The 15,131-nt window shown below is 41.5% G+C and overlaps 1 protein-coding gene across 10 annotated transcripts in view; it reads right to left on the bottom strand.

Moving 5' to 3' along the window:
* The window catches only part of PUM1 (pumilio RNA binding family member 1), a 125,603-nt gene that overhangs the window by 73,524 nt on the left and 36,948 nt on the right, over window positions 1-15,131 (bottom strand). For 8 of the 10 annotated variants that reach the window (XM_044997702.1, XM_044997701.1, XM_044997705.1 and 5 more), the window contains 2 exons: window positions 3,993-4,101; window positions 1,949-2,127 (listed from right to left, as the gene is read on the bottom strand). In XM_044997702.1, the coding sequence (XP_044853637.1) occupies window positions 1,949-2,127; window positions 3,993-4,101 (288 nt within the window). The remainder of the gene's footprint in view (window positions 1-1,948; window positions 2,128-3,992; window positions 4,102-15,131) is intronic. The other 2 variants (XM_044997711.1, XM_044997703.1) reach the window with 1 other exon arrangement.

Below are 15,131 nucleotides of genomic sequence, written 5' to 3'. Positions count from 1 at the left end.
CATTCTGGGATGTATTAGCAGGAGTGTTGTAAGCACGACAGAAGAAGTAATTATTCCGCTCTACTCTGCGCTGATACAGACTCAACTGGGGTAGTGTGTCCCATTCTGGGAGCCATATTTCAGGAAAGATGGGGACAAATTGGAGAAAGTCCAGAAAAGAGCAACAAAAACGACCTATGAGGGTAGATTGAAAAAAATGGGCTTGTTTAGTCTGGAGAAGGGAAGAGTGAGGGGGGACATGTGACAGTTTTCAAGTACATAAAAGGTTGTTACAAGAAGGAGGGAGAAAAATTGTTCTAGTTAACCACTGAGGATAGGATAAGAAACAACAGGCTTTACTTGAAGCAAGGGAAGTTTAGGTTGGACATGAGGAAAATCTTCCTGTCAGGATGGTTAAGCACTGGAATACATTGCCTAGAGCAGGGGTTGGCAACCTGCAGCGTGCGAGCTGATTTTTACTGGCACACTTCTGCCAGCCGGGGTCCCACTCAGCCCGCCGCCAGCCTGAATGGACGGAACCCCCGGCTGGCAGCGTGCTGAGCCACTCAGCCCGCCGCTGGTCTGGGGTTCTGGCTGCCGGCCCCGCTCAGCACGCTACTGGTCTGGGGTTCCGTCTGTCGCTGGCCTGGGATCCTGGCCACCGGCCCCGCACATCCCGCAGCCGGACTGGATAGACAGAACCCCAGGCCAGCCGCGGGGTGAGCAGAGCTGGTGGCCGGGACCCCGGCTGGCAGACAGAACCCCAGACCGGCAGCGTGGGTGGCAGACAGAACCCCAGACCGGCAGCGAGATGAGCCGCTCATCCCGCTGCAGGTCTGGGGTTCCGTCCGCTGGCCCCTGCAAGCCGGGATCCCTGCCGCCGGCCCCGCTCAGCCCGCTGCCAGTCTGGGGTTCTGTCAGGGGACCCCTGTAAAATTTATTACTGGCACACTAAGCCTTAAATTACTGAAGACTTGGCTTACCACTTCTCAAAGGTTGCCAACCCCTGGCCTAGAGAGGATGTGAAATCTCCGTCATTGTGTAAGCTGCTTTCAAAAACCTTCGAATGCCTGTCAGGCATGGTCTAGATAATACTAGTCCAGTCCTCTGCATTCACAACAGGACTAAGACCCACCTCTGAAGGTCCCTTCCAGTCCTATGATTCTATGGAATGAGGCTCTCCAGAAGGGTGCAGAAGTTATGTTCTGATGGGAAACTCAGAACAACTAGTAGAAGGAGTGAGTACAACACCTTATATGCTAGATGAGGCATCTGTGCTCCACCATACCCCTCCTATATCAACCCAGCTAGTAGATGTTTGGGAGTTTTAGAGCTAACCCCTCTTGGCAGTTTGAGGGTGTAAGATTTCATCCCACTGCAGTGGGATGGGACTTGATTATACCCATCTCCCTCCATACAAGCGAGAGAGGGGCTAGTTAACAGGTAGTATGAGCTGGCTGCTCTGCTCCCTTCTTTGCCAGAAGCACATAGTGAGGAGCAGCACACTGGTCACAGAAAAGAGAACAGTCCTTGAGTAAATTCCCACTATGTAATGTGCCATTTGTTAATGTGCAATGATTTTTGCAACACTTTTGAAAACTGAGAACAAGCTCATAGCAAAGCATGCTTTAAAGAGTATTCAAGAACACCAGCATTTAGCCAAGTATTTTTGCACATCGTATTTCCAGCCAGGGGTCTAGTGTCTCAAGATGGCAGGTGTGTTCACCAACAGGATCAGAGACTGCTGGCCACCTCATTCCAGTTGTATTTCCTTCTCCTACATCCCGTCACTTAAGCATGAACAAATACTAAGATGGTGGTTTACCCTTTTTTACATGGTGGTGTATACAACCATAACACCCACAAGAGGTAGAATATCTGTCTTTAGGAAGGAAGTAAAAAACAGCAACAAATGGAGGGGGAAAAAAAAAATCATGGAAACCCAAATTTCAGAATCAGGCACACTTACAAATCCTCCTTTTCTGAGACAGGAATCCCCAGGAGATGAGCTCAACACATATTCTACCATGCTAACTCCAAGTCCTCCGCTCTCTGACCGTGGCGACAGCACCGAGTTGACATCACTATTCACATGAAAGCCTTGACCAGGTCTTCTCTGAACCATTATTGGTTGGGAAACAGAATGATCTACAACAAACCCAGACACATACATTTAAGGTTCATTAGTAGTAGTACTACCTTACCGTGCCATGGCCCTAGCCATAGACCATGGCCCCATTGTGACAGGCACTGTATAAACACAGGACAGAAACAGACCCTGCCCAAAGGGGCTTCCCATCCAATTACAAAGATGAGTAAGTCACTAGAAAGGCTTTGTAGAGTGTCTTAATTATAAAGAGAATTTACAAACAAAGCAGCTGCCATTTTGACAGTTAGACGATGTCCACAAGGATGGAAGAGACTGGCTTTCCTCCTATCACTGAAAACATCTTTGACGAAGAGCAGGTTGTGGGTTTTTTTGTTTTGTTTTGTTTTAAACAGAAAGCCTGAAATTTTCTGATTGCTCCTGTTGTGGGGAAACTGTCTTAATCTGCATTAAATGAAGCCATGGCTAGGAAATATCACAGAAAAACATCCACTCCTCAGGGACCTGATCCTGAAAGTACTCAGGACCTTCAACCACCATTGGCTTCTAAAGGATTTGGGGGTGCTTAGCGCCTTGCACTGCTTGACAGCCCCAATCACTGACAGAAGCTGAAAAGGGAACATTTCTAAAAACAGTTTTCCCAATATCTTTTTCATATCTCCATAAAAAAGATAATCAAATGAAAGATCATTAAGGCTGCAAAGTCCAGCACTCAAGTTAGAAATGCCAGAACTAAGCTGGTCCGTGCAATCTTAATTTTGCCTCTTTGGGTGCATGAATTGATACAGCCTAATTACATGATCTCATACTCCCTGCCTCCCAACTGATTAATTCCCTCCCAGGTTTTGGACCCAGCTCTGCAAGAAATGACCATGCGCAACCTCTCAGATCCTCAGTTATCTCATCTCTACAAGGGAGAGGAAAAAGGACAACTACTACTTGCCTGCCTTCTTGGTAGGGGTATGAAGAAAGAATGACTGAGGCGTAGACAGGAAGATTAACAGTAGCCAGTGAAAGAGGTAAGACTAGGGGTAAAATCTGCACGAATGCTTAAATTACTTCAGCGCCTAAGTTTCATTAAAAGTCGATTGGATGTTGCAGCCTACATCCTATTTTCAAAAGTGACTTAGGCCTTGTCTACACTACACAATTAAGTCGACCTATGTTAGGTCGACTTACAGCCACCGCAGTAATTACTGCGGTTTTTCACATCCACACTATCCTCCTTCTGCCAGTGGTGCATGTCCTCACCAGGAACACTTGCACCAACTTAAGAGGGGCAGTGTTGGGGGCTGAGTGCCAGGCTCTCAGCTCAGTGCAGAGCTGACAGGTGATGTAAGTAACAGCGTCTATACAGACACTGTATCAGTCTAACTACATCAACCTAGAGCGCTACACCTCTCCTGCAGGTGGAGTGATTAGGTGGGTGTAGTGGGGGAAACTTACATCAGTGGGAGCAATGCTGTAGCACTGACGCTTACAGAATTAGAGGTTGACATAAGCTGCCTTATATCAACCTAAAACTGTAGTGCAGACCTGGTCTTAGGCACTTTTGAAAACTTTATCCTAGAGCTTGTGGCATGGAAACTTTCAGCCCAAACATTAAAAGTTTGTTAAAAGTTACAAACATATGAAAATAAAGAATGTATAATTGATTGTTAGGCAGCCATAATAACTGCAACTGTTCCACCTATATTATACATGTACACAACATGTATGATTTAGAAGACTAAATATCTGAGTGCCAATTGCTATTTCTACCGATCCTTTTGTGATTTCTTCGGCTTTTTGTTAACTCCAGTTTTACACAGGACTGGTATGAATAGATATAATCTGAAACAACCAGGTTTTTGACATATTTGGTAGCTGTGAAATTCAGAATTAGCCAGCTTGCTAAGGAAGTTACCTGATGTTCCCCAAGCACTGTCTCTCCACTGATCTCCCAAAAATATCCCTTTTGGTCCATCTTTGCTTGAATCATCAGTTTCCCAAAACTTTTTACCTGGCAACAGCTGCTGCAAATAAAAAAGAACAAACGTGTTTAATGTGAGCATAAAAGTGCAAGTGTAAACAATAAAGATTTTCCTTGTGGAACAAAAAATCAGTCATGTTAAAACAAGCTGACAGACACTTTACAATCAGAGTGCTTCTTTCCCAAGGTGAAAGCAATGAAGCGATTGTGACACCCTGTGGAAGCATAAAGTAACTCAGAAAAATAGGAGAGATTCTATATGCATCAGCCCTTTATGCCTAACACACACACACACACACACACCATCAGCATTCACAAATTTCTATGCATGAGAGCCATTGGTAACAAATCTTAGTAGGAAAGATATGTTCTCATCAGAAGAGCCTGTTTTAATGAATCAGAATTGCATCTGAATTGTATATATAGTTACCTATAGAATCTTCACTCCAATGTGGGAGACTGGGAATTTCCATCTCTCGCATGCAAATATTGTGGGTCTAATCCCATAAGGTGCCCAGCACCCTCAACTCCCAGTGCATTCCATGTGAGTTAAGGGTACCTTAATGCTTTGGAGAATATTTGTACACAGTGATGAGAGTGAACAGTTCTAAGCCACTGCTTCTGCACAGCTCATGTTATTCTGAAAAAGTGCTTAACTTTTCTTTTCATTCAGGGGCGGCAGGACAGAAAACCACCCTCAGTTTAAATCAATTCCAGAATAGTGGAGTAACAGCAAAAAGGACAAACTTCACAAACATATACCTGGCATAACAGATGCTTTTTTAAAATAGCAGTTCATACAGCAAACATCTGCTTTATGGCAACTACATATGGCAAGAGGAATTTCAAGTGCTGCTTAAGTGCCTTAGACAGTAACAGTACAATCTTTAAATTAAATACTCGGTTTCAATGGGAGTGGTGTAATTCAGAGAGAGAAAGAGTAGCACATTCATAGCAAGGAGGACAATAAATAAGCTTATCTGCTGAATTCTGGACAGAATGGAAGGAGCTGGATGATTAACAAACACTCTCATTTAGATTACCGCACAGTATGAATCAAAATCTTAGCAGGACTAGTCAAAGTGTCCCATATATTAGAAATGCTGAGCAGCTCAAGTCTATATAATTTAGCAGAAGGTTTGTGTTAACTCAGGGTGTTACAGGATAACAGAGCCAATATTCACTCCAAGACGAAGAGATACATGTGATGAAGCAGGCTTAAATATGCATAAGCAGCTTTTAAATCTATGGGTGGGGGGGGGGGAAGCAGATACACAACTTTTGTTTAGTATGTATTTTTAACCTGAAGTCTTGTCTGATTCCGATACACACTGTAAAACAACCTCTCCGCGACAAAGGATACCTGAAGGTACATGGATTTGGATATCAAGAGTAATAGGTTGTGCAAAGGACAGCAAAACTGGTACTATAATAAAACTGATACCTCACCTATGAAAAGCAGAATTCCCTCTACTGCATCACTTAAAGTTACAAACGATAAAAAAGGTAGGTTATAGTCAGATACATAATCAACAATCAATGATGCTGTGGAATATCTAACACCAAACACCACCACTGTCCTGGTGCCATGGCAAGCCTATTCTAGAAGCTACACTGAGAAGTAACTGAATGAAAGAGACCATTACAGAATCTGCAACCACAAAAGAATAATTCCTTAAGTAAGAAAACAGATAGAAGGGCACTGGCCAAACAAAACCGAACCCTTTACTGGGGAAAGCCTGCACAGAACAAATTTAAATAAACTAATGAACACACAGAAAATTAGCAGCACTGCTGTTTATAACCACAAGTCTCAATCTATAGACTTAAATGGGGAAAACTCAGGGGGCAGCAGGAATTATTGTACCCGATTCACTTCCCACCTACCACTACCACTGAACAAACGCTCCGAAGAGGTGGTGCGGGAGGGGAGGAAACTGAAGCCCTATGATGCTGGAGGTGAAAAACACATGAAATAGATCTCACACGCAAATCAGAGGATATATTTAAAAAGAGAGAGAGATCATGGCCAGTAATGGTCATGAACTAACCTGCAAGGAGCCTCAAGGTCCAAAATATGAAGTGTCCAGTTATATGATGATGTGCACCAATTGGTGGCAATGCCAGATGGCATGCAGTTCTCTGGGTCCCAGCCCTCCTACAGGACGATTAGTCTACCACACAGGAGCCCAGACAAAACCTCAGTTTCTCTATCTTGTGTAATGAAAGGCCATGTATCAGAATGGCACCCGAATGGGATATAAATATAGATAAATCTAGGAAGCTGAGACTACTCAATAGTATTGTATTTCCTCTTTTACTGAAGGCATGCACTTTGGTAAGTTCTGCCACAGCCCAGCTTCTCCTTCTACCTCATCATGCAGTCGAAGTCTTCCTTTTTGCCATTGTCTTGCCACAAACAAATACAGTTCTGTATGAAGTCATGCTTCTGAATTTGTAAGAACAAGATAAGCATGCACACACCTTTACACGTGTAAGCATAACAGACTACATCCCACAGTTCCTGAAACACCACTTCAGTCATTATTAGATATTAAAAACCCTGCAGTATCTGTACTACTCTTTAAAACAAGTTTTCTATCTCTATCAATAGTAAAATAAAGATACATTTGAAATGCTTTGTAGTACTGTATGTACTATGAAGTCAGACTCTGAAAGGCTCCTTTTAGCACAAGCTGAGGATGATTTCCTTTCCTAGATTCAAAACCAAAATGGTATAACACTATCAGATATTAGCTTTCTGCACCAGAAGTTTGAAAGTCCCAGTTCTCAAGAACCATACTTTTAATTGAATTCTCCATCAGTTCAATGAATGACACCCCACTCACTTCAATAGGGTTTCCATCTTGCATGCTATTGTCTGGCCAAGACCATTTATCCATTTAATAGTCTCCTTTGAATCTTCCAATTTCTTCTCTTCCATTTTCAGATGCAAGGCATTCCCCCTTCCCAAAAATTTAATGATCTCTACATTAGGATTCTATTTGGTGGCACTAGCCTCCTTTTTCCATCTCCTTCCTTTAAATACAATGCAACTGTAGAGGGCAGACACACCTTACTCTGTTTGCACCCTTAGCTCCATGGGAAGAAAATATCCTAGTTTTCCATTTCTGGTCCTTTATACTCTGGTTTAACCCCTAATACAACCAGTGACTATTACAGTTAGTAAGCAGCAAGGGAAATGTCTATCCAAGAAAAGTATTAGGGGGACAATATCAAACTTTTTTTAAAAAAAAACACAAATTTGTGGGTGAATCTAGGTCTCATAAAGGTGCTGGTTTGACAGCCTTAAAGACTAGTCTTATTTATTACACTACAGGTGAGGAACAAGAAGCAAAAATACACGCATACCCCATACTGCCCTCCAACATGCTCCAAAACTAATCCGGAGACATCAACTCTAGGGAGGAGGAGACGGTTCAATCTCCATGGCCCATGCAATCAATCATCTTTCTGCTAAGAGAGTCAAGCAACCGGATCATTTGTGGAGGTGGCTTTTGTTAAATGGATCATTTGTCCTCCGGAACTGGACTGAGCCTAAGTCATTTCAGACAGACCACAAGAAGCAGGATGGTAGCAACTTATGATCACTATAGCAACCTAGAAGCAAAACGGTTCTTTATCCATTTTTAAAATATGTCTTTATGGAGACTGAATGGCTCTCTTACTGGGAACTAAATGTCTCAAGGGGTTTGTAATAGACTAATCTCTGGAATATTGTTTGTATTGCAGTAGTGCCCTGAGGCACCTAACACGGATCCCCTATAATGATACGTAATGTACACATCTTTAAAAAAATACAGAAGTCCCCAGCCCCAAGAGCTCACAATCTAAACATAATTAGGCAACAGGCACAGAAACAAGAAGGTGTGCTCTGTTACCCCCCCCCCCCCACACACACACACACAACTGGCAGCTGCTTCACCAATTTCTCTGTGCACAAACAGTAGTCATTCCAGCACAGCTAATGTTAGGGAGGTGAAGCATTTACAGACAGGGCAAGATTTTCCAAGCCTTCCACTATTGTTGTGTGTTAAAATAGTCATTAAGTATCTGCTAGCCACAGAGCTGAAGGAATTTATCAGCTGTCTCTCTCCTTCCGCTTCCACCACCATCTCAACTCATCAGAATTTCCAGGCCAGAAAAAGACTATTTACCCAGGCACTCTGAGAATCGGAATTTCTCAGATGAAGTGAAACAGAGCTGCCAAATTAAAATTCAGCTGCAATGAGCCACTCATTTAATAGGATGATACCTGTAAATGTAATATGATGGAGTGTTCTGAATAAACCACATCCCCTGTAAGGCCAAAGGAAATGAAAGGAGGCAGAGTGTGCACGTGCACACGCATGAACTAAGGGACAAAGAAGACTCACCAGGTTATGCGCTTTCAATAAAATACTCTTTGTTGGTTTACAATGAAAATGAACACCCGTCAGGAGCTTCCAGTTACCAGATTTTTTCCACCATGGAGGTTACATAAAATGTAGTGTTTGGTTCAGCAAATTCTCTATTTACACCTTCAGCAAAATCTGCTTTAAAAAATAATCAGTTTAAAATACTGACTTAAGAGTCCACAGAGAAGCACCTTGTGTTTAAGAAAATTGCCAGATAGTTGTTGGATTCATATAATTTTTCAGGTCACTTTAAATACCAATACTCCTAAAAACATTCTCATCCTCCAGAACAAATGGGATTGTAGCATCAACAGTTGACTTTTTCACCCAGAGATAAGTATTGTAAATGGCCAGGTTCAGCCTGTGTCAAATTTTTAAGAGGTTAATGTCATTTTGTCTTTCTAATGGAATATAAATTAGATTTAGGATAGAAAATTAGATTCTTAATTTTAATGTTTGATATTTTGAACTTTCAATTGATCTTTTCAACACTGTGGATTAATGTAAACCTCTAGTCTTTTTTTTTTAAATCAAATTTAATATATTTGGCAAACAACTTACAAATCCCAATTACAGCAAAACCATGCAATGAAACAAGTAGAGGGGGGGATTTTTACACACTGACTCATTATGAGTTTAATTTTTCATATAAATACAATTGCATATAAACACATTGGTATGCCTGTCCAGTTAAAGGTTAGGAGTAGGGGAATACCCCTATGGAGTCCTAAACAACAGGTTCTGAAACACCACAGCAAGTGATCTTTAGTCACAGAATCATAGAAATGTAGGCCTGGAAAGGACTTTGATAAGTCATCTAGTCCAGTTCCCTGCTCTGAGGCAAAACTAAGTATTATCTAGACCAGCTGTTGCTGCGAGCAGGTTTCAAGGAAGCCACCACACAGGGCAGGCATTTGACTGGCTAGGGCCCAGGGCAGAAAGCCAAAGCTTGAGCCCCTGTGGCGGTGGGGCTGAAGCCGTGGTGGGGCTGAAAAACAGTTGTGGTGGCACAGGTGGGCCCTAGAGATTTTATACCATGTTGGGGGGAGCCTCAGAAATACAAGGGTTGAGAACCCCTGATCTGGACCATTCCTAAGAGGTATTTGTCAAGCCTGTTCTTAAAAATCTCCAACAACGGAGACTCTACAACTGCCCTGGACAAGTTTTTCCTAATGTCTAAACTAAATCTCCCTTGCTGCAATTTAAGCCCATTACTTCCTATTCTGTCTTTAGTGGATAAGGAGAACAATTTATCGCCCTCCTCTTTATAAAAACCTTTTAGGTACTTGACTGAAGTTTATGTCCACACTTGGCCATCTCTTCTCCAATCTAAACAACACACCATTTTTTCAATCCTTCCTCCTAGGTATCTTTTGTAGATCTTAAATAATTTTCGTTGCTCTTCTCTGAACTTTCTCCAATTTGTCCACATCCTTCCCAAGGTGTGGTTCCCAGAACTGCATGCAAAACTTCAGTTGAGGCCCTATCAGTGCTGAGCAGCACGGAAGAATTACTTCTCGTGTCTTGCTTACAACACTCCTTTAATACAGCCCAGAATTGTGTTCGCTTTTTCTTTTTTTTTGCCCTTTTTTTTGGGGGGGTGGGGGGGAAGGGGAAGGGAGACAGTATTACATTGTTGACACACTGAGTAATGGGCCTACCCTGTCCTTGATCTTCCTCTTGCTTCTAATTTATCTGTAAAAGGTTCTCTTTTTACTCTTTATGTCCCTAGCTAGTTTAATCTCATTATTTAATTTCATTTTTACCATTTAAATTATAATGGTTTTTTTCTTTTAAAAAATAAACCGTTTCAGAATGACATCTGAATTTAATACAAAATCTGTTAAGGCCTAAAATTATAATCTCTTACAACATGTAAATAAAAAATAAATATGCTGAATCCATGAGCCTGTATCAAAAAATTAATTATAGACTGTTTTTCAAGAAACAGAAAAAGAATCAGGGGGGAAAAACAATTTCTGAGGTCAAGCTTTATAAATAGCGCAAAATAGGTCATATACTGTATTAAGGACTTGATCCTGTGGGGGGGCCAAGGGCTGTCCTACTGGGTGCAAGAGTATCATCACAGACTTGGATCTGGCCTGCTCCAGGAGACACCATCATGGACCTCATTAAGATCCTCCACTGAGCCCACCTGGGTGATCAAGGGGGGAGGGATAGCTCAGTGGTTTGAGCATTGGCCTGCTAAACCCAGGGTTGTGAGTTCAATCCTTGAGGAGGCCACTTGGAGATCTGGGGCAAAAATTGGTTCTGCTAGTGAAGGCAGGGGGCTGGACTCGATGACCTTTCGAGGTCCCTTCCAGTTCTAGGAGATTGGTATATCTCCAATTATTACCTATCTCATGCTCCTATTTTATAGCTTCTCCCTATCTGAGCTGATTGGCTAAGTTCTCACCATTTTCTAACATACTAAAGAAGCACAGTTAGTAAGAGTCTAAAAATATTAAGCTATATATTTGCTTAAAATAAAACGTATATACTTATAGTGTTCCCTCCTAGGCATTAAAAAGATATACCGAGTCTAGTGTAAAGGTACTATTTAGCTGTAAATCAACATGTTTTAATGGTTACATCTACAAATGAGAATGCAATTTGTTTAGAAAATAATTGAAGTACAAACAGAAAAGTTGCTTAAAATTGACAGTTTAAAATCAATCCACCTTTTCTTGACGAACTTCCCATCCCAAAGTGGGGTTGTTTTTATTTTTTATAATTCTGAAGTGAGCCACAAACTAGGCCTGTACAAAATTCTGATACAAGCATTTTCACTATCACTCAAACAACCTTATCTCTGCCTTTGCAGTGGTTATCTGCACAAAGCTGCCTAGTATTAATGGAGCACACCAAAACATCAGAACACTGAAGAACAGTCCTGCCTTCACATGGAGATCACAATATCTGTTTTTGTTCAACACGTGTAAAATCATTAGAATACAGCATTTAACAGTTTGATGGACGATGTTAAACAAATCCTCCAGCCTCCAAGCTATCAAGAGCTGCTCTACCCAAACTTAAAAATGGCTTGGCAACAGGCACAGCGATTAGCAAGGTGTAAAATTAAGAAATAGGCTTCGACCATAAGAATTTTTTCATGTAAGTGCTTAGTTGTGATAATGAATTCTCATAAAGGAAAATCATCTATTTCTGATCAGTCCTGAAGTAGGAAAGTTCAGCAGATAAGAAGCAAATCTGTGAACTGATCATATTTAAAGATTTAAATTAAAAACGATTTGAGCACGGGAGCCAGCCAACTTGCTGAAAAACATAACTTACACTTCTATTTATTCTTTCAGAGAATCAAAGGTGATTGCACAATTAGGCTAACACTGATAGTTGGGCACTGTTAAGGGGCAAATGCATTTATTTTAACTTAGTTTTTAAAATGGCAATATGGAGCAATTAGAAACACTAAAATGAAGTATAATTCCACACTTAAAGGGCACGGTGAGGTAAGGATTCCCTTTGATACGCGATTATAAACTGGACCAATTAAGTAACTGGCTGATTTAGATATTAAGCAAGTAGGCTCATACTGTGACACAAGATGGTGATGCCATTAGAGAGACTATAGCAGCAGCGCGAGAACTCCACGGAAAATCCCACAAATAGATGCTCCGTCCTTTTATCGTATCTTTATCATTGTTTAAAAACTCATACATGGCATTGCAAATTTACTATTTTACAAACATAGTTAGATATCACCTGCCCTGAAGAGGTTGCAATCTACATAGCACCTTAGTGAGGGGAGCACAACACGCTTTACAAACTAGCCACACTTCTTATTTTTAAGGTGCCCATCATCATGGTACTTAAGTGTGGAGGGGGAAGGTGCCATTGTGCTCTCAGAAGATGGCTCTCCACAATGATGATCACTCCCACTAACCAAAGAACCCAAATCTCTAGCTTTCGGACAGAGTGCAAGGCTCACTCTTTCCACAGGTAGGTGACCAAAGGGAAAGTGTTGAAGACGATAATTTTGTTCATGGGAGGGTGGGATAAGGGGGAGTGCCACTGGTTGCAGTATGTGGGTTTTGAAGATGGGGAAGGTTACACTATAAAAGAGAAGTGTGTTTTTAAAATATCCTGCACCTCTACCCCAATGAATCAGCAATGCATTTTATGAATTCAAAAACTATGTATTGTCAGGTTTTGTTGTTTGACAACTTACGACAAGACATTAAACTCTCTCGTAATCTCATTACAATGTCTTGGTTTGTATACAGGCTTCAGAAAACTCCTCAAATGAATTAACACACAGTGCTGATATAGATTGCTATAAAATCCATATAGAGGGGAACAGGAATAGAGGCAAGAAGGAGGAAGAGGCATTCAATGCCTTCTTTCCCAACAGAAGAAAGAGGGTCTCTCTCTTACTCATCCTTCTCTCTGTGAACTTGCCAGTCTCAGTGTGCGAGATCATTAACACTTGTTTGCATTTCCTGCAGATGACGTTCAAAAAAAAAAAAATCAGGAAATTACAATCTGAATGTTCCTTCTTTTCCTCACACATATCCCAAGCATTACTTTCTTTTCTTTTTTTTTTTTTTACTATTGTTTAGATATGTCAGTATTCTCTCCCTCACATTCAACAGAAACACAATGCAAACTAACAGCATCAAGCTAGTGCAGTGTCTAAGAAAAAGAGAAGTGCAGTTTGCTGCATAGCTCTAAAGTCTTTATATTAAAAACACACTTGTCTATAAAGTCAGTGCATGCAGCCCTGCATTGATCTCAACTGACCCAATAAGGCTGACTCAAGGAGAGGTGGATGTGCACTAGCTTCATCAGGGATATTGAAATACACCTCTACCCCGATATAACGCTGTCCTCAGGAGCCAAAAAATCTTACCGTGTTATATTGAACTTGCTTTGATCTGCCGGAGCGGGCAGCCCTACCCCCCGTCAGGGTTCCTTCCCCATTCTGAACTCTAGGGTACAGATGTGGGGACCCGCATGAAACCCCCCCAAGCTTATTTATACCAGCTTAGGTTAAAACCTGGTACGCTGCCATCACCAAGTGATTTAACAAGAAACAGGGAAAGGACCACTTGGAGTTCCTCTTCCCCCAAAATATCCCCCCAAACCCTTACACCCCCTTTCCTGGGGAGGCCAATTGGTTACAAAGTGATCAAAGACCCAAACCCCTGGGTCTTTGGACAATGGAAAAATCAATCAGGTTCTTAAAAGAAGGATTTTATTAAAAAGTAAAAATTATTTCTGTAAAATCAGGATGGAAAATAACTTTACAGGGTAATCAGATTCAAAGAGCCCAGAGGAACCCCCTCTAGCCTTAGTTTCAAAGATACAACAAAACAGGGATAAACTTCCCTCTAGCAAAGGTAAAATTCACAAGTTGAGAAAACAAAGAAACTAATACGCCTTGCCTGGCTGTTACTTACAAGTCTGAAATATGAGAGATTTGTTCAGAAAGATTTGGAGAACATGGATTGATGTTAGTCCCAAGAGCGACCACCACCAAAACAAAGAGCACAAACAAAAGCCCACCCCCAAGATCTGAAAGTATCTTGTCCCCTTATTGGTCCTGTGTGTCAGGTGTCAGCCAGGTTACCTGAGCTTCTTAACCCTTATAGGTAAAAGGATTTTGGTGCCTCTGGCCAGGAGGGATTTTATAGTATTGTATACAGGAGGGTTGTTACCCTTCCCTTTATCGTTATGACAGCATTATATCGAACTTGCTTTGATCTGCCAGAGCGCACAGCCCCACCTCCCCAGAGCGCTGCTTTACGGCGTTATATCCGAGTTTGTGTTATATCAGGTTGCGTTATATCGGGGTAGAGGTGTACCTCTAAGAACTGAGCTGGGAAACTGCTGCACCAAAGCCAGTGGGTGAGAAAAGGAAGCACAAACATAGGAGAGGGAATCTTGTGTCCAGATCTGACTAGGTAAACAAGAGCAGTGATATCAAATATTAGTCTTTGCTTTGATGATGTGGACTAGCTCAATGCCTGAACAGCGCACTGTAAAATTCCTACAAACATCCTTACTAACATAAGATGATGCAAGATTACGAACTGTTATTTATAGAGACCTTAGCACTTGGGGGAAAAACAAACAAGAAAACCACCACTTGGAGGGTTAGGACAGAAACCACCAATCTCTGACAACCTATTTCCTCAAAAATATTGTTTAGCACCAAATTAAGAGTTTGTAACATGAACATATACAGGAATGTTCTTAGATTTTTAGTCAACTGACTAATATGATCAGATACTAAACAGAAGTGTAGCACAGGTGTTTCCTTGATCTCAGTATATATCCTCAAAGTGTCTGTGCTCTTCACTGAAGACAAACATCTTAACCAAGCGATGCACTAAAATCAATCTATGTATGTCCTCACTTCCAGTAATTCATCTTTGAGATTTTTCATATCACATGCAAGGGATATCAGCAGTTCCAAGTCGAGTCTTCAGAGCCCTTAGTAACATGTGTTTTGCAGCATGAGTTTTCGTGGGTGAATACCCACTTTGGAAGAAGTGGGTATTCACCCACGAAAGCTCATGCTGCAAAACGTCTGTTAGTCTGTAAGGTGCCACAGGATTCTTTGCTGCTTCTACAGAACCAGACTAACACGGCTACCCCTCTGATACTTAGTAACATGGGCCTTTTATCATTC

Source organism: Mauremys mutica, chromosome 23 (assembly GCF_020497125.1).
Source record: "Mauremys mutica isolate MM-2020 ecotype Southern chromosome 23, ASM2049712v1, whole genome shotgun sequence".
Lineage (NCBI taxonomy): Eukaryota > Metazoa > Chordata > Testudines > Geoemydidae > Mauremys > Mauremys mutica.
Note: the sequence above shows the minus strand (reverse complement) of the source record. Positions and strands in the feature narration are given on the sequence as shown.